The sequence below is a fragment of the Vombatus ursinus genome, unplaced genomic scaffold (assembly GCF_900497805.2).
Source record: "Vombatus ursinus unplaced genomic scaffold, bare-nosed wombat genome assembly UNPS02009062.1, whole genome shotgun sequence".
Classification (NCBI taxonomy): domain Eukaryota; kingdom Metazoa; phylum Chordata; class Mammalia; order Diprotodontia; family Vombatidae; genus Vombatus; species Vombatus ursinus.
Genome location: NW_020948840.1, coordinates 6,890,593 through 6,909,931, shown reverse-complemented (window position 1 = coordinate 6,909,931; position 19,339 = coordinate 6,890,593). Strand labels below are relative to the sequence as shown.

The 19,339-nt window shown below is 35.9% G+C and overlaps 1 protein-coding gene across 2 annotated transcripts in view; it reads left to right on the top strand.

Annotated features, from left to right (window-relative positions):
• Positions 1-19,339, top strand: part of CENPN (centromere protein N) — a 43,407-nt gene that overhangs the window by 16,513 nt on the left and 7,555 nt on the right. Inside the window, exons 6-8 of one of the 2 annotated variants that reach the window (XM_027850385.1) lie at positions 3,908-4,084; positions 5,258-5,359; positions 11,633-11,690. In XM_027850385.1, the coding sequence (XP_027706186.1) occupies positions 3,908-4,084; positions 5,258-5,359; positions 11,633-11,690 (337 nt within the window). The remainder of the gene's footprint in view (positions 1-3,907; positions 4,085-5,257; positions 5,360-11,632; positions 11,691-19,339) is intronic. The other variant, XM_027850386.1, reaches the window with a different exon arrangement.

The following is a 19,339-nucleotide window of genomic DNA, read 5'->3' as shown; positions in this document are numbered from 1 at the left end:
GTTCTATGTAAATGCTAGCTAGTTAACCTAAGGCCAGCCAGCAGGGATTGTAGTGTGGATCGCCATGCCCAGCTATATATTAAACTTTGTTCAAATTCTCCCATAAAACAAAAACAACAGAATTTCCTTTAGTTCTAAATGGACTTTTTGAAGCAGAAAATTAGTGGCTATTTGTGTTATTTCTGTAAAATTAGTAATTCTAGAGGATCAGAGAATGGCTTAAAGTATAGATAGAGGTAGTACATTTCTATTACTACACAGAAACCTTGCTTTGACACTATTTTTTATGAAGTCAGATTGGGGATTAATTATTGAATTACCAAAAAGACCTCATTGAAAAGCCATTTGCTCTTAAAATACTACTACAATTTATACTTCGAACTCTTGAGCAATGGGAGGTGGCAGGGTGGTTTGGCTCTGAAGTCAGTAGAACTGAGTTTAAATTCCAACCTTGACACTCTCTGTAGGATCATGGACAAGTCCCAGTTACCTCTCTAGGCCTCAGTTTCGCCATTTGTAAATGGAGGAGGTTGGATTAGATGTCCTCTAATGTCCCAGCTTCAGATTCTATGATCTTGTAACTCTGATGTTTTAGGACAAGTCTACTTAGTTCAGTGAAAAAGGCATCAAATTTGAAGTTGAAGAACCTAGGTTCAAATCCTTGCCTTGTTATATTAAACTATTTCTGTAACCTTAGGCAATTCAATTTAACAAGAATTTATTAAGAATTGACTGTAAGCACCGTAAGAAAGCGCCGTAAGCAACCTACTTCTCCTCAAGTCTCATATTGAGTACCACTTCCTTCTAGAGGCCTTTGCTGTTTCTGTCCCAGTTGTACCCTTGCCTCCATCAGTTGGTAAATCCTGTGTGTCCTTCTCTGTGAACATACTTCATGTCTCTAGAAGAATTCATAGTGAGGGCACAAAGACAAAAATGAAAAATAGGCCCAGCTCTCAAGAAGCTTATATTCTACTGGGGGGATACAAATAGGTAAACAGATAATTTGAGGAAGAAGAGAGCTCTAATAACTATGGATCACAAAAGGCTTCCCATAGGAATTGGCATAAGAATTGAATCTTAAATGAAGATAAGTATTCTTTAAGACAGGGTGAAGAGAGAAAGCATTTCAGGCATCTGTTACAGCTTATACAAGAACATGAATGCAGGAAATATGTAATGCCTTCAGGAAATAGCAGTTAAGCCAGTTTGATTTGAAGGTAGTGTAATGTGAAATCTGGGACTTAGTTTCTTCATCTGAAAAAGGAGAGGGTTGGACTAGATTATCATCTGTGTCTGACCTCCTTTGTCTTGGTGAATCCCTGAGCTCCATCTTGGACCCTTCTTTTTCTCAATATTCCCTCTTTGATGATCTCATCAACTCCTATGTATTCAACTATCACTATACAGAAATGACTCCCAAACCTTAACACTCCAACACTCATCTCTTTCTTGAACTCCATTTCTGCATCTCCTGCTTACTTGACATTTCTACTTGGGTATCTCATAGGCATGTCAAAATCAACATGTCCCAATTTATTTCCTTTCCCTTTAAACTTCCTAACTTCCCTGTTTCTGTTCTTGGGGGAGGGGGAGCACACCAGCATCCCTCTAGTCATCCTGGTTCAAAACCTACCATTCTTCTAGCTCTCAGAACAGTTATTAGATCAGTACCATTCCCTAGGTCTGAGCACCGTAATCACGTGAACACTACAGTGTCATTGAATTGTCCTGTGACTCCAATGATCATTCCCTCTAATTTCCCTGTCAAAAACATTTTTCCCTGACCACCATTTATATATGTTATATTCCTGTTTTAGAATATGTTACTTGGGGGCAGGGACTGTCTTGCTTGCTTGTATATATATCCCTGGCACTTAGCATTGGTGCCTGACAATCCAGTAAGTGCTTAATAAATGGTTTTCATTAATTCACTCACTCTTCATATCTAATCAGTTTCCCAGTTTTGTCCTTCTCGACACCTTTCAAATTTGTCCCTTTCTCTTTTATTCACACCATAACCATTCTAATCGAAGCTCTAATTTCTTCTCACCTAGACTACTAAAAGAGCCTTCTAAATGGTCTCTCCTGCATCCAGATAGAGGACACTCTGCTTCTTTCTGTCTTCCTTGTGTTTGCCAAATTGATATTTCTAATGTACAAGTCTGACCATGTCATTCCCCTGTTCAGAAAGCTTCAGTGGCTCCCCATGGACCTTATGACAAACCATGGTGTTTGGCATTTAAGTCCCTTCATAGTCTGGCTCGAGCCTATATCTCTAGTCTTATTACACATTACTCCCCTTCATACATGTCACATTTCAGCCAAACTGCATTTGCTCTTTTACAGAAATGACATTATATTTCCTGTCTCTGTCCATTTTCGCACACTGTCCCCTATACCTGGAATGCTCTCCCTCCTCATCTCTGCCTCTTGGAACCCCTACTTCTCGGCTCATATTGAGTACTACTTCCTTCTAAAGGCCTTTGCTGTTTTTCTCCCATTTGTTGTGCCCTTGCCTCCATCAGTTTGTAAATCCTGTATATCCTTCTCTGTGAACATGCTTTGTCTCCCTAGAAGAATTAAGTTCCTCTAAGACATCTCCAAAGGCCTCATGATGGAAAATGCTATCCACATCCAAAGAAAGAACTATAGAGTTTGAATGCAGATCGAAGCATACTATTTGCTATTTTTTTTCTTCTGTTGTGTTTTGTTTCCTCTTTCTGGCGGTTCCTCCTATTGGTTCTAATTCTTACCTACAACATCACTAATGTGAAAATATGTTTAATAGGAATATATATGTATAGCCTATATCAGATTGTGCACCATCTTGGGGGGGAGGAGGGGAAGGAGGGGGAGAAAAATTTAAGCTTATGGAAGTGATTGTTGATAATTCAAAATAAATTAATAAAAAATTAAAAAATAAATAAAAATCCCCCCCCCCAAAAAGAATTAAGTTCATTGAAGGCAAAGCCCTCATACTTTCATATTTTTATCCCTAGTGCCTGGCATGTAGTAGGTATGTAGCAAATGCTTATTTGATTGATTGATCTCTAAGGTCCTTTCCATCTCTAAATCTATGATCAAAGGAAAATTCCATTCTGGTGCCCTGTATGTAATTGATACCTTGGGTATTTTCCTCATTAAAGACTTTATAGACCACAGATTCTTATCCCAGTGTCCCCTTGCTGGAGGTGGGCGGTAGCAGGGGGAAATCTGTGGATAGATTTCAGGGAGTTCTTGAACTTGGATGGGAAAAAAAAATATATCTTTCAACTATTATTTAAAAAAAAATTCTCTGAAGCGGTCCATAAGCTTCACCAGATTGCCAAAGTGGGCCATTAGAGGCAGCTAGATGGCTCAGAGGATAGATCACTGGCCTTGGAATCAGGAAGACCTGAGTTTAAATCCATTCTCAGACACTTATTAGCTGTGTGGCCCTAGGCAAGTCATTCAAATCTTTGTATGCTCATCTGTAAAATGGGGATAAGCACCTACCTCAAAGGGTTGTTGTGAGGACCAAACAGTATAATATTTGTAAAGCCCTTAGCATGGTTCCTGGCATGTAGTAGGCACTTAATAAATGCTTATTCCCTTCCTTTCCCCCATCACACAAAAGGTTAAGAACCCCTGTTCTGGGTAAATGTTTAAAAAGAGTTGTCTATAGTTATCATCATCATCATCATCATCATCATCATCATCATCATCATCACATTGTTTCCAAAGATTCCCCAAACACTATGGGATGACTCGTGGTAGTCAAGATGATATCCTTGGGAAAGAGGAGAAAATAACACACTGAATTCTAGTGTGTCCAAAAGCTTTATAAAGCTTTTAGCTTTATAGAAAATGCAATTGTAACCAATTGTATTATATTTAATAAAACATAATTTTAATTTTGTTTAATAAGGTGCATATCAGCTTCAGAGACAGTGAGGATGATGCAGTATGGATTCGAATTGCCTGGGGAACACCTTACATGAAACCAAACCAGTACAAAACTACCTATGTGGTGTATCATTCCCAAACTCCTTTTGTCTTCATCTCTCACTGCCAGATTAAGAAGTACATTCCAGAGCTCTGGCAGGTAAGGACTGTTTTGCCAAGCTAAACATTTGCATCATCATTCCTTGAGGGTCTGTGATACCAACTGGACATGTGGCTGGAGAAACCAATGATTCTTTTTCGCTGCAAACAAGTGGTAATTGTGGCACAACCACTGTTCAGCACCTGTTCTGTCTCCCAGAAGCCTCTCTAAGTCTGACTGTACCAGACTATCTTGTCAGCTGCTGCTTCCCAGCACCTGTGCTCTACCATTTCAGGTTATACTTCAGTGAGACTTTATAGTTATACTGCATTGTGATCATAAGCATGAGATTCTCCCTTCAGATTTTTAACTAGAAATAAGCAGTTCAAGTACTATAATCTCTGTTTTGCTCATGACTTTGCATGGCATTGTTTTAGCAAGGATCGCAATTATTGTTGAATTCACTTTGTTATGGGATCTCAATGATTTTTGCCATTTAAATGCTGATTATTTGAACTTACATTGTTATTTCTACTATAGTTTTCTAATTTCATCCTCTCCAAATTGGGGGTGAGAGGGTTATTTTACAGTAGCTTACAAATGGACACTTTCTTAATTCTGATAACATAAAACAAATTACTATTGCAAATGTCAGACTTGTTTGTTCTGCTTGAGGCAGTTGATGTCCTACAAGAATGTTTATTAGTTATTTTCAAATATTAACCTTGTAATCAGTGGTTTACATTTCTGTAACCTTTAAGATTTGTAAAATGCTTTTCAGACAAACCCTATGAGGTAGGTAGTATAAATATTATTATTTGTACAGGATGAAATAAATACTCATAAAGTTTAGGTGACTTGCCCATGGTCACATAACTAGTAATCATTACGGTCCAAACTTGAACTCAGGTTTTCTGACTCCTGATTTCTTTCTCCAGTATACCAAACTATGCACCCTTCCTTTTCCTCTCTCTTGCCCCTCCATCCTGTTTGTTTGTTTTTTTTTTATATTAAAGAACACTATAACATATTCTATAGATTTTAGGCAAGTTATATACCCATAATTAGTTATAGAAATCATTCAGAAGCCATTCATTTTAGGTTACATTTTTCCAAAGTTTTCCATTTTTTAGTGGAAAACATTGATTATTTAAAATCTTTCATATTTACTTTGGCAAATTGTAAGCACAGTGGGACAGTAATCATAATAGTTTTGCTCATTTTCTTCTCAAGGCACTGATGACTGCTGGCAATTACCATAAGATCCGACAAATGGAACTCCGAAGCCTATATCTGGATTCTCTTAAGGCTATTGTTTTTAAACAGTATAATCAGGTGAGCAATTCAGTATATCTCTTCAAAGTTAAGTCTTGTTTCAGGCCTAAATTAAAACAACCTAGCAGGTGGGAGAATTCACCTTTTCCAAGAGCAGATTGCATTATGTATTATTGACCTAGTGAAGTAGACAGCCTTAAAATAAGGTAACTTGAAAGCAAACAAAATAGTTTCCCAACATGTGTTATCATCTAGGCATTCAGAGATTGATTTTAATTGATCATTAGCAATCACAGAGGTTCCATTTTGTGGAATATGGGAAGTACTCACAGAAAAGCTATTTTAATTAGATTGTATTAATTCTTTACTAGTAATATTAATAGCATAGAAATGACCACAATTCTGGAATAGATAAACTGGGGCAAGTCAAGAATAAAAAAGCAGATATCCTTGGAGTCTTTGGGGGCAGTTCTGGCATTCCTTGCTTGAGCCATACAGCATCTACCAGGGGTGGGGGAACCTGCAGCCTCGAGACCACATGTGGCCCTCTGGGTCCTCAAGTGCAGCCCTTTGACTGAATTCAAACTTTGCAGAACAAATCCCAAAGGATGCCCCAATTCTAAGCCTTCCCTAAGCCCCTGCCTGGCTGCCTGAGCCTAGTTCAAGAGCAGCTTCTAGGGAGAATCCTGTGCATCATCCTGAACTGTGAGAGCCTGAGGCCAGCTCAGTCTTAACACATCCCAGAAGACAGCAGCTGTCAGGGTTTTCTAGGCAAGGTCCAACATGGTACCTGTGGCCTTAGCCAAGCTATGATAAACAGAAAGGCCTTAGGCAAAATCCAGGCCCAACAGTCTCTGAAGCCTGTGGTGGGAACCCAGGCCACGAGTATCCTCTGAGCCCAGCAGCAAAAGGAAGGAGCTCAGGCAAAAACTACAGCAGATAGAGTCCTAAAACCCTGTAACCAAACTCAAACTCACACTCAAACAGCCCCAGAGGCCTTTAAAGGAGGGCTAATCTGACCCACTGTACTCAGGACCAGACAGTGGCCTGACCCAAGGGCAGTGTACCTTGACCCCCCAACACTGTCATCCCCACCATGAGCAATCCAAGGAAAGCTCTGAACACTGTGAGGAATACCTTGGTTGGAGAGATGCCCATGAAGTAAACTCCAAAGAAAATAGCAGCAAGTTTAGGTAAAGCCTCAGAGAAGAAAATGTCCTGGTGACAGGGACTTCAGCAGTACCTGGAGGAAATTAAATGAGATACAAAATAGAAAAGCTAGGGAGGAAAGAAGTGCCCATACTAGGGAGGTATAAAATGAAGAATGTATAGTCATAGAGATAGAGATGGGGGGAACTAGCATCCCTTGAATCTCACTTTCATCTGAACTGAATAAAGAAAGATTGAACATAATTACAGACCCACACACACTTTTTGGTACAGAAATACATTACTCAAAAGGCATATAGAAAAGAATAAAGAAAGGGTAGAAAAGGGTTTAAGGAGAACAGAATAGTTAATGGAATAGTCATAAGTAAAATAAACTCAAATGTTGGAGGGAGGAATGTGAAGGGAGAATTAAAAGGAAAAGAAAAATAGGTAAAAATATGGAATCAGGGTTGGGGTAAAGACAAAAAAACTACAACAGAGGAAACAGGATGTTTCATTATAATATCACAAATGTTAGGCAGATTCCCTCTCTTCTACCCCATTCTTATGTGTAAAAGAGGGTTGTGGGAGCAAAAATGGAAAATTACAAGAGGAAGGGATGGAGGGAAAGAACACAATTAACAGTCATAACTGTGGATGTGACTGAAATGAATTCACCCATAAGATGGAAAAGAATAGCAACATGAAAATAGAAAGCAAAATTTAACAATATGTTGCTTGCAAGAAACACTTGAAACCAAAATTCACATAGTTAAAATCTTTTATGCTTTAGCTGAACTAAAAAAATCAGATAGCAATCATGATTTCATATAAGGCTACAATAATAAAATAAAAAGAGATAAGCATGAAAATTATATTATGCTTAAAGGTACCATAAATAATGAATCTGTCATTATTTAATATATATGCACTAAATAACAAAACATCTAAATACTTAAAGGAAAAACTAATTATACTGGAAGGAGACATAGACAGTAAAACTATAATAATAGAGGAACTTACATACCCCTTTCAGACCTAGAGAAATCTAACCAAAAGCTCGATAAGAATGAAATTAAGAGATTGAATAGAACTTCAGAAAAAGTAAAGAGGATACATCTCTGGCTATTATTGAATGGTAACAGGAAGGAACTTATATACTATTCATATATATGGTACCTTTACAAAAATTACCATGTGCTGAAACATAAAGACCTCACACAATAAAAATGTAGAAAAGTTTAAATACTAAACAAATTATTTGCTGATTTTGTTGTTCAGTTGTTTTTCAATCATTTCTGACTCTTTGTGACACCATTTGGGGTTTTCTTGACAGAGATACTGGAGTGGTTTGTCATTTCCTTCTTCAGCATTTACTGATTGCAGTGCAACAAAAATTATGTTTAATTAAGGTCCCTTAAAGATCTTAAAAACAATTAGAGATTAAACAACATAATTCTGAAGAATTAGTGGGGCAAGAACAAATTACATAAACAATAGAACATTTCAACAAAGAAAATGACGGTAATGAGAATATATACGAAAACTTATAGGATACAGCTAAAGCAATTCTAAGAGGAAAGTTTAAATCTCTTGAGTATTCATCAACAAAACAGAAGGAACAAATCAATCAATTGGATGTGCAATTTAAAAAACTCAAGTTACAAATTGAAAATCCCAAACTAAATAATAAAGTAGAAATTTTGAAAAGTAGAGATTAATACAATTGAAAGCAAAAAAAAAGACCACTGAATTGATAAATAAAACTAGTAGCTGTTTTAATAAAAATTAATAGTATAGATAAACAATTAGCTAACCTGATTTTAAAATGAAAGAAAACTAAATTGTTCCTATCAAAAATGAAATAAAAAAGAACTTACAATTATAGAGGAAATGAGGGAAATTTTCAGAAAGCATTTTCCCCAATTATATGCAACTTAGAAGAAATGGATGGATACTTAGAAAACTATAAAATACCTAGATTAACAAAAGAATAATTAAACTAGCCCACTGTTAGAAAGAGAAATTGAATAAGACATAAAAACTCTCAAAGATTAAAAAAAAACTCAAGCACTAGATGAATTTATAAGTGAATTCTATCAAACTTTCAAAGTACAGTTAATTCCAATACTACATAAGTGGTTTAAAATAATAACAAAAGAAGGCACCCTTCTCATTTCTTTCTACAAATATTGTCCTGATACCTAAACCATGGAGAGACAAAGCTGAGAAAAAAAGCTATAGACCAATGTGCCTAGTGAACATTGATGCAGATATTTCAAATAAAACATTAGCAAGCAAGTTACAATAAAATACATACATTATGACCAGGTTGGAATTTCACCAGAAATAAAGATTTGGTTCAACATAGGGAATGCTAGAAATATAATAAACTATGTTAAAATATAAAAAATACAAACCACGTGATTATATCAATATATGCTGTAAAAGCTTTTTACAAAATTCAACACTTCTTTCTATTAAAAACTCTAGAAATCACAGAAATAAATGGACCTTTCATTAATATAGTGAATAATTTGTATCTCAATCCAAGAGCAAACATTATAAGTAATGAAGAAAAGTTACAGGCCTTTCTAGTAAGATCAAGGGTAGAACAAGGATGCCCATTATCTCTACTACTCTTTAACGTGGTGCTAGAAATGCTAGCTGTAACAATTTTTAAAAAAAAAAGGAATTAAAGGAATAAGCATAGGCAAAATTATTGCTTTTTGTTGATGATAATGATGGCATGCTAAAGGAACCCAAAAGTTCTCTAAAATTAACTGAAATAATAACATGAGCAAAGTATGCTGATAAAACCACATAAATAAATCATCAATATTCCTGTATATATAACCAACAAAATTCTATGGGAAGAACTAGAAAGAAAAATACAATTGAAAATAACTAGTGAAACTATAAAATATTTAGAATTATATCTACCAAGATTTACCCCAAAACTCTATGAATCCAACTCTTTGCAGAAATAAAGATAGACTCAGCAATTGGAGAAACATTCATTATTCATGGATAGGTTAAGCCAATATAATAGAAGTGGAATTTCTGCTTAATTTAGTTATTCAAAGCCTTGCCAATCATACTACAGGATCACTTTGTAGAGCTGTAAAACATAATAAAGAATTTATCTGGAGGATCAAAATGTTAAGGGAATTAATAAAAAAGTGGGAAGGCAAGTACCATATCTCATATGCAGTACCATATCTCAAACTCTGCTATAAAGCTGCAATCTACAAAACAATTTGTTTCTGGGTAAGAAATAGAAAAATTGATTTGTGGCATACGTTATGTATCCAGCATATAGAAGTAAACAAACAAAGAAGCACAGTGTTTGATAAACCCAATGATTCCAGTTACTGAGGGAAGAACTGATTATTTGACAAAAATTACTGAGAAAACTAAACAGTAATGTGGCAGGAAGTTAGGTTTAGAACACTTCACACCATACACCAAAATAAGCTTCAAATGTATATGTAGCCTAGATATAAAAAGTCACATCACAAACAAACTAGATGAGCAAAGAAATTAACCTTTTGAATCTATGGACACGGGAAGAGTTAATGACTGAACAAATGACAGGAGCATCACAAGATGAAAGAGACAATTTTGATTACTCTGGATGAATAAATCTAACAGTACAATTTAGAAGGTAAATAGTTATCTTGCAAAAAATATCTTTTCAACAAGTTTCTCTGATGTAGGTCTTATATCCAAAATATATAAGGAAATAAGATTAAGAGCCAATTTCCAATAAGTGAATGGTCAAGGGGTATGAACAGGCAGTTTTCAAGGGAAAGAAATCTAAGTTATCAACAATCATAATGAAAAAATGCTCTAAATCACTAATAATTAGAAAAATGAAAATTAGAGCAACTTTAAAGTTCCATTTTACAACTATCAAACTGGCAAAGATGACAAAAAAGGAAAGTGGAAAATGTTGCAGGGGCTGTGGAAAACCAGATACACTAGTGTGTACCATTGGTAGAGTTAGGAATTGGTCCAGCTATTCTAGTTTTTTTTTTGGTTTTTTGTTTTTTGTTTTTTTGCTAGGCAGTGGGGTTAAGTGGCTTGCCCAGGGTCACACAGCTAGTAAGTATTATGTGTCTGAGGCTGGATTTGAACTCAGGTCGTCCTGACTCCAAGGCCGGTGCTCTATCCACTGCGCCACCTAGCTGCCCCTGGTCCAGCTGTTCTGGAAAGCAATTTGGAACTATGCCCAAAAAGTTACCCAACTGCCCATGTGTTGGGCCCGGAGTCAGGAAGATCTGAGTTCAAATTTGGCCTCAGATACTTACTAATTGTATGACTCTGGAAAAGGCACTTATCTTCACCTCGGTTTCCTATCTGTAAAATGGAGATACTAATAGCTAGCACCTCTCTCCCAGGGTGGTTGTGAGGATTAAATGAGGTAATATTTTTAAAGTATTTAGCAAATGTAAATGCATTTAGCATTTAGCACCTGGCACATTGATGGTGCTTAATAAATGCTTCCTCTTTTCTTTTTTCCTTCCTTTTCTCTCTCCCCCACTCCGTCTCCTTCCTTCTCCTTTCCTCTTTTTCTTTCCCTCACTCCTCCCCTCCTGCACTCCCAGGAATGGCTAAACAAATTGTGTTGTATGAATGGAATGGAATGTATTGTGCCATAAGAAATGATGAAATGGACAATTTTAGTGGAAACTGGGATGACTTCTATGAACCGATGCAGACAGAAGCAAGCAGAGCTAGGAGAATAATCTATACATAACGTTATATAAAAATCAACTTTGAAAAACTTTAGAATTCTGATCCATACAATGATGTTCCAGATCCAAAAGAATGAGGATGAAACATGCCATTCACCTTCATATAGAGAGATGGCAAACTTAAAATGTGGAAAGACATACATTTTTGGACATAGTTAATGTGGAAATTTGTTTTGCCAGATGATAAAGCTAATATTTAAGGCTTTAATTCTGGGTTTGTGGGGGGTTTGTTTGTTTTTTTGCTCTTGGATTTTGAGGGAGGGACATATTAATCATAAAAATGCACTAAAAAAAAAGAACAAAATGAAATTTTTTTTGATAGGTGAAATGGAAGGTTCTGATAATATCCTCTTGCCAGATAAATTAGAATGTTATTTGCAGAAATAGACTGACAAAAGCACTAACATTAAATTTCTTTCTCCAGGATTTTCAAACTTACTACCTTACACCTTTAGAGGAAGAAAACTCTGAGGCTGAAATAGGTAACTGGTTTAATTTTTTCCTTTATAATAAACTTTGATTATATATTTTATTACTTTTAAAGTTTCTATCAATATTTTTTATCTTATTAATTAAGATAATGTATTATGAGATCTTGGTTAAGTATGATACTTTGTGGGCAATGCTCTCAGATTGATAAAAATTAAATCTTTGCTGAAGAAAAGAGACTGTCCATGGCTCTCCAAACAAAATTTGTCAGAATCTTATTTTCACAGAATTTGAGAGATGAAGGGACTTGAGCAGCCATCTAGTCCAGCCTGTATATAAAAGGGGTCCTTACTATAACATATCTGACAAGTGGTCATCCAGCCTTTGCTTGAAGATCTCCAAGGAGAGAAAGATAGCCTATTCCATCTTGGGACAGCTCAAATTGTGAGGAAGTTTTTCCTGACATTAAACCTAAACTGGCTTCTCTGTAACTTTTACCTACTGTTCCTTGTTCTGCCCGCTATGGCCAAACAGAACAAGTCTAATCTTTCCTGCCCACGATAGCCCTTTCTATACTTAAAGACACATATCAAGTTTCCTCCAAGTCTTCTCTTCTTCATTCAAAATATGCCAGCTTCCTTCAACCTATTTTTATATGGCATAAACTCAAAGTCCTTCATTTTCCTGGTTGCCTTCCATTGTACACTCTCCACCTTATCAATATCTCTCTTAAACATGGTTTCCACAACTGAACACAGTCTTTCACATAAGGTCTAGCAAGGACAGAATACAGTGGGACTAATACTGCCCTATTCCTAGAAGCTTTTGTGCCTCCCTTAATATGGCCAAAGATCATAATAACTTTATTTGGTTGCCACATCAGTCAAGCAGTATTTATTCAACACCTACTATGTGGCAGGCACTGTGCTAAGTACTGAGGATACAAATAAAGGCAAAAAAAAAAAAAAGAAGAAAGAAAAAACCAAAAGCCAATCTTTGCTCTCAAGGAGCTCACAGTTTACATGCTACTGAGTCATATTAAGTCCATTAAGTCCCTCAGATCTTTTTCAGAAGAACTGCTATCTGTTCATATCTCCTCTACCTTGTGAGGTTAATTTTTTTAACCCAAGTGTAAGATTCCATTTATCTTTCATCTTCATTTATATTTCATCTTATTATATTTAGCTCAAAACTCTAATCTGTCAAGTTCCTTTTGGATCTTACAGTCAGCTAGCTATCTTGCAAAGTTTTGTATCATCTACAAATTTGATTTTAAAAAGAACTATGTCTTTACCTCAGTCACTGATAAAAATAATTACGTGACAGAGAAGCAAGCACTCCACTAGATACTTCCTGCCATGTTGACACTGAAATATAACTACTCTTTGAGTCTGGCCTTCCAGTCATTCTGGATCCATATACTTTTATTCTTATCTAATCCATCTTCTCCACAAGAATAGCATGAGATTGCATATGCTTCCTTAAAGCCTAGGTAAATTAGATCTACAACATTCTCTTCATTAACTAGTTTCCTAAAAGGAAATTATTTTGTATTTCTGTTCTTGATGAAGCTGCACTGGTTCTTTGTAATCATTGTTTTCCTTTCTAGATACCAACCAACCATCTTTTTTAACGAACCATTAAGTTCACTGGCCTATAGTTTTTGGATTCTGTTATCTTCTCTTTTTGAAAATTAGAACATCATTTGACTTTCTCCAATCTTGTGGTATCTCTCTTATTTTCCATGATCTTCCAAGTGTCACTGACTGATTCAGTTGTCACATCAGCCATTTCTTTTCGTCCTGCTTTAGTTAGTTTTGCTATAGGTGATAGATGTCTTCCTAAAAATCACCATACTATTCAGAATCTTGAAGTAAAAACCATAGGGTTTCTTTGGTAAATGGGGTTAGAGTCACAGCATTTAAAAACTTCATCAGTGACACATTAAAAAAATAAGAACCCAATAAAATTGTTTTATACGTGTTAAATGGCTAAGAAATACAAAAATACTATAATTAAATAATGGCAATGTCTGCAGCCTTGGTTCTTACTGAACCAGGGTTGCAAAGCTGGCTCTGGTTACTGGTGTAGGTAGGGTGGGGGTGGAGTGCAGAACATCGCTCCCCACCCTTAGTTCCCACTGTACCAGAAGATGTACAATAAATGGCACTTTACCTTAAAAAAGATCTGAAGTTTGCTTGTGAAAGTGGGTATGGGAAATGCTGTAACAGCTCATGAGTTACTGTAAATTACTGAGTTACTCGAGTAACTGTGAGTTATTATTATAGCAGAATTGACTATAGTTAACTGGGCCAGGTGATTTGAATTTGTTGTTGTTGTTTTTAAGTCGTGTCCAGCTCTTCTTGACCCCATATTGGGTTTTCTTGGCAAAGGTGCTGATTTTGCCATTTCTTTCTCCAGCTCATTTTACAGATGAGGAAACTGAGGCAAACAGATGAGTCTTCCTGACTCCAGGCCCAGTACTCTATCCACTGTGCCATCTAGCTGTTCCAGGATGATTTGAATTAATCAAGTGCAACTAAGTACTCTCTTTCTTTTGCATTATCTTAAGTATCTCCTCCTGATCAGTCACTTCTGTTTTGTCTTTTCAGTATAAGAGCCATTCTCCGTGGCTGAGAAAACACAGAAAGAATAAGAACTGAGCCTCTCTTTCCTCTCTCTTTTGTTAGTTAGCATTATCCTATCCTCTCTAAGCAAAGGTCCTGTCCTTTCTCTGATCCTTTTTTCTCTTAATACAGCTAAAACAAAAATAAACCAAAAACTATGTTTGTGGTTTCCTTAGCTTCCCTTGCAAGTTTCAGCTTATTCTAAGCTTTAGCATTCCATATGCTGTTTTTAATTGGACTGTGCCACACTCTAATATTCATCCTCTGTTCTCTGCCTTTGTTCCCATCTTTTGTACATTTCTTTTAAAAATCTGAGTTGGTTGGTGCATCCACACTAGTCTCTTGAGACAAATTTTACTTTGCCTTATCATTGGAATTATTTCTCTTCTATCTTCAGGATTTCATTCTTGGAAATCTCCCATTCCTCCTGGACTTACTTCCCCTCTTATGTTTTAGTCCATGGGATCTAACCTACTGTTGAAAAAAAAATGAATACTAAACTGCGCATTTTAGACACAACTCTTCCAGAAACAATTTTTAATATTTTAACATTAATCTAAAATCAAGCACTTCTACTTTACAGAATGTCCAAATTGACAGTTCCATCCCCCCCCCCCCAATGCTCTCAGATATTTCTCTGTTGTTGTTTTTTCAGTTGTGTCCAATTCTTCATGACCCCATTTGGGGTTTTCTTGGCAAAGATACTGGAGAGGTTTGCCATTTCCTTTTCCAGCCCATTTTGCAGATGAGGAAACTGAGGCAAACCGTTAAATGACTTGACCAAGGTCACACAGCTGGTAAGTGTCTGGGTCCAGATTTGAACTCACAAACATAAGTCTTTCTGACTCCAGGCTGGACACTCTATCCACTGTACCACCTAACAATTTGAGGCAATTCAAGATTCAATAAAAAGGTCACAATATATTAAAGTATAGTTTAGGGTTAACCAAAGTAAAGTAAAATCTTCATCTAAAAAACAGTAGTCACTTAATATACTAAAACTTCTCCTTCCTTCCTTGACTAGAAGGATTGAAATTGATGAAAAACTTAATCCCTTATAAATGGAAAGGGATTCCAAGGGCACAAGTAGTTCCTGAATGGAAAAGAGGGCACTGCTCATGGGTGGGTCATAGTGTCAAATACTTCTTGGAGTGAGGAAAGCAGGGATCTTAACTGAAAGACATACAATTTTTTTCCTCCTAAATTTAGTTACCAGGCTTAATCAATTTTCTTAGACCTGAGCTTTTGTTCTTAACCTTTTTATATACTTTTCTAATGTTAGGAAAGTATTTTAGGCTGGAGAAATATTTCTTAACTATTTTCAGTTGAACTAAAAGGAGGTTTTTGAAAAATATATGTTTCCATGTCATATTACCTCTAGAAACTAAAATCTCAACTAAAATGTAGGGTTTGTGTTAGACTGTGTCCAGATTTCTTCCGCTTCTCTTTCATAAATTCTTGGAAGAAGTGGTCACTTTCCCCCAAGATACCCATCTTTTCTACCCCAACCACCAGTTCCTCCCTATTACTGAGAATCAGATCAGAATAAAACTTTCCTTTATTGGTTCTTCTATCTTTGAAGAATGAAATAATCACTAAGGTAATTCAAGAAGTTATTGATTGCTTTGTTTTTGTCTGTGTGCTCCAGCAGATGTCTTAATAGAGCTGGAGAAGGAAATTGCAAACCACTCCAGTATCTTTGCCAAGAAAACCCCAAATGGGGTCGTGAAGAATCAGACACAATTGAAACAACTGAACACCTATAACAAAAAGCTAACATTTATATATTGCTTTAAGTTTTACAAAGCATCTTACAAATATTGTCTTATTTTATCCTCCCAACAACCCTGAGAGGTAGGTACCATTATTATCCCCATTTTACAGTTGAGAAAACTGAGGCAGGTAGCAGTTAAATGCCTACGGTCACAAAGCTAATAAGTGTCTGAGGTTTGAACTCAGGTCTTCTTGATTCCCTCCATTTATCTACTTCACCGCCTGATAGCTTCTGCTTTATCATTCTTTGGAAGAAAGCACCTTCCTCCTTAGAGCATCCAGTTCCCTCCTCTTTAGGAAAAGCCTCAAATATTTTTTAAAGTTTTAACCAAATACCACTTTATTCCTCTTTGTGACCCATTTCCACCTTCCACTCTCCTGTCAAGCTTTGTCTTCCCTCCTCCCACCTGACATTCTTTTTTTCCCCCTCATTAAAACCTCTCTTGTTTCTTCTTGAATACTTCATTCTTCCTAACAACTTGGGATTGTGAGAGGTGTTCTTTGAGCCCTTTTTTGTCTGAGAGAGAAATAAGGCTGTACTTGGACCACATAACAGTCATTTGGCAGTTATGATTTCAGCTATTAAAAAAAAAATTATTTGTGGGTATTTACATCTCAACCCTATACCTGGTTAAAATCCTTAAGAGGTCAATTATGACCTCTTAACAACTTGATAATCTCACCCACTTTTCTTTAGCCTCAGCTACTTCCCTGCCATGCCCACCTCTTCTTTTGGCTTGAACTCATCAATCTCCTGCCTGTTTCATCAATTTGTCCCACTCACTAATCCCTCCTATTCATTGGTTTACCTCTTTTCCATTTATCTTTTATTTTCTTTGCATTTTCTTGGCAACTATCTTCAATTTATCTTTGAGTTTACCTTTTCAGTCTATTCTCCTGTTCCTTCTTAATCTTCCTTAATTTATTGTCCTTGATTTTGCTTCTCTCACAACATGGAAATAGAATATGGGCGCATGTCTGGGTCTAGAGATAGTTCTTCAAATTTCTAACCAAAATTCAACCTCTGACCTATTTCACTAGTTCAGACTCCTACAAGTCACCTACATAAGCTATCCTTAATTGACTTAAGTCCTCTAGCTGCCTGTACCTTCTCCCACAGATGCTTAAAGTAGAATTCATTAATCAAACTTAAATACTGAAATAAAATGGAATATATTTAAATCAAAGATGCTTCAAACTTTTTCTCATCCTTCAAATTATGAAATCAGGGTATCCAGTTTGAATTTGAGACTAAATAATCAATATGTGCTTCTGGCATAGCAGTTCATAAATGAAAAATCTAATATTTGAAAGTTGGAAACCTATCATTTCTTTGTCAATTTGAATGGATGTATAGGCCTCCCACCCTGAATTATTTTCCATAGGTAAATAAGTTTGTCTTCATTTAAAGTACTAGAATATTCTTAATGTGACAATCTTATGTTTTGTTCAGATTTTTGATAGAAAGCTTATTCCCTAACAAGGAAACCCATTGTATTGTTAAAAAAAACTCTAATTGTCAGGTTTGACTCTTTCCATTGTCTCCTTAACATCACTAATGGTAGCCCCTGTTGCTTGATGTGACAGGGAACCCACTTCTTGTGGTTACCCATTTTTGGACGGTCATAAATAATAGAAAGTTATTCCTTATTTTGAATGGAATTCTAAAGATCTATCATTACAATTAGGTTCAAGAGTTGGGAGAGAAAGGATAAGTATGATGATGTTAATTTCCAAGGAGGAGAAGATATTGGGTGGGTCAGCAAGGACTATACTGATTAATCTGTCCCTATAAGTAGGGTGGTTTGAGAGAAGAGGCCAGCATTTGAGGAGATGTCAAAAGATGTGCTGTTTTCATCGGCGACTTTTAAAAATCACTGTGTATCTAAGGGAAGTCCATGTCGATATGCCCGCTGTACCTTTGCACATAAAGTACATTAAAGCACTCTATACCCAAGAGAGCTGGAAATGAAAGGGAAGAATAAAATCATCAGAGTGGGATGGATAGCAACTGCTGAACCAAGGATGCCAGCCCCTGAATTCACTCATTCAACAAATATTTATTTAGCATCTTCTATGCGCAGGGCCTTGTGCTTGGTGCTGTATGGTACATAGAGACATACAAGATATGATTCATACCCTTTATTTAGTAGAAGAAATAAGAATTGGATACAAATAACTGTGGAACAAGATAATGAATTAAAGTGACAAAAGAGAGACTCAGAATGTCCAAAAAAGGTAGTTTGAGCTAAGTGAATTTCATTGGTTATTTATGATAGTATAGTTGTGTTTTCTTTTTGTTAAAATATATTGTATTTGTTTGAATCTGTGCCTTTTTTGCTACTAGAACTGAACTCCATGAGTATAAGGACTATGTCTTTTAATCTTTGTAATTTACTAATTGAGAGATAGTTGTGACATATGGATAGGCATTTGACTTCAGAATCAAAAACACCTGGTTTCAATTGCTTCTTTGGACATGTGTTAGCTGGTCACCCTGTGCTACTTCTTAACTGTCCCCAGGCAGCTTTAAGTGGCAGAGTAGGTGCCTTCTCCATTAGTAGAAGGAGATTTCCTCACTGGGAGTTCTGCACACAGATGAACTACAGATCTAAGCCAAAAACAAATTAAAACAAATATAATGTAATAGCTGATATCTGTATTGTGTTTTATGTTTACAAAGCCATTTATATACTTTATCAAATTTTGATTCTTGTGACAACCCTACTTAGTAGGTAGTACAGATAGTTAAATTTATTTTGGAGATAAGGAGACTAATTTATAAAGGCTATGTGACTTGCCCAAAGTCACAAAATTGTTGACAGGCTTTGAATCCAGATATTTTGACTCCAGATATTGTCTTTCTGCTATAGGAAAGCTGTTGCTCTTTTTAACTACCCTCTCATAGTGTCTAGTTGGTAATTAATACATTTTGAAGCTGGTGAAATTTTTTTATATTTTATCTTTCTTTTTCATTGGTAAATTTTTTTATTTTAAACTTAAATACAAAATGAAAAAATTTAAAAAAACACATTGCCATTATATAGCAGACCATAAGAGAGGATTCACTATAAAACAATAAATTTCCATTTTAAGAAAAACCTATGTAGTAAATACTACACACTGTTTTCAAAGCTACCTAGCTTTTCTTTGCTTCCTTGTTGGTTTTGTTTTGTTTTTTGCTGTGCACTTTGTACTTTATTTGTTTTTCCCCTCCCTCCCCCCTAAAGAAGGCTGCAATTAAGTGTGGAGATACATATATATATATATATATATATATATATATATATATATATATATAT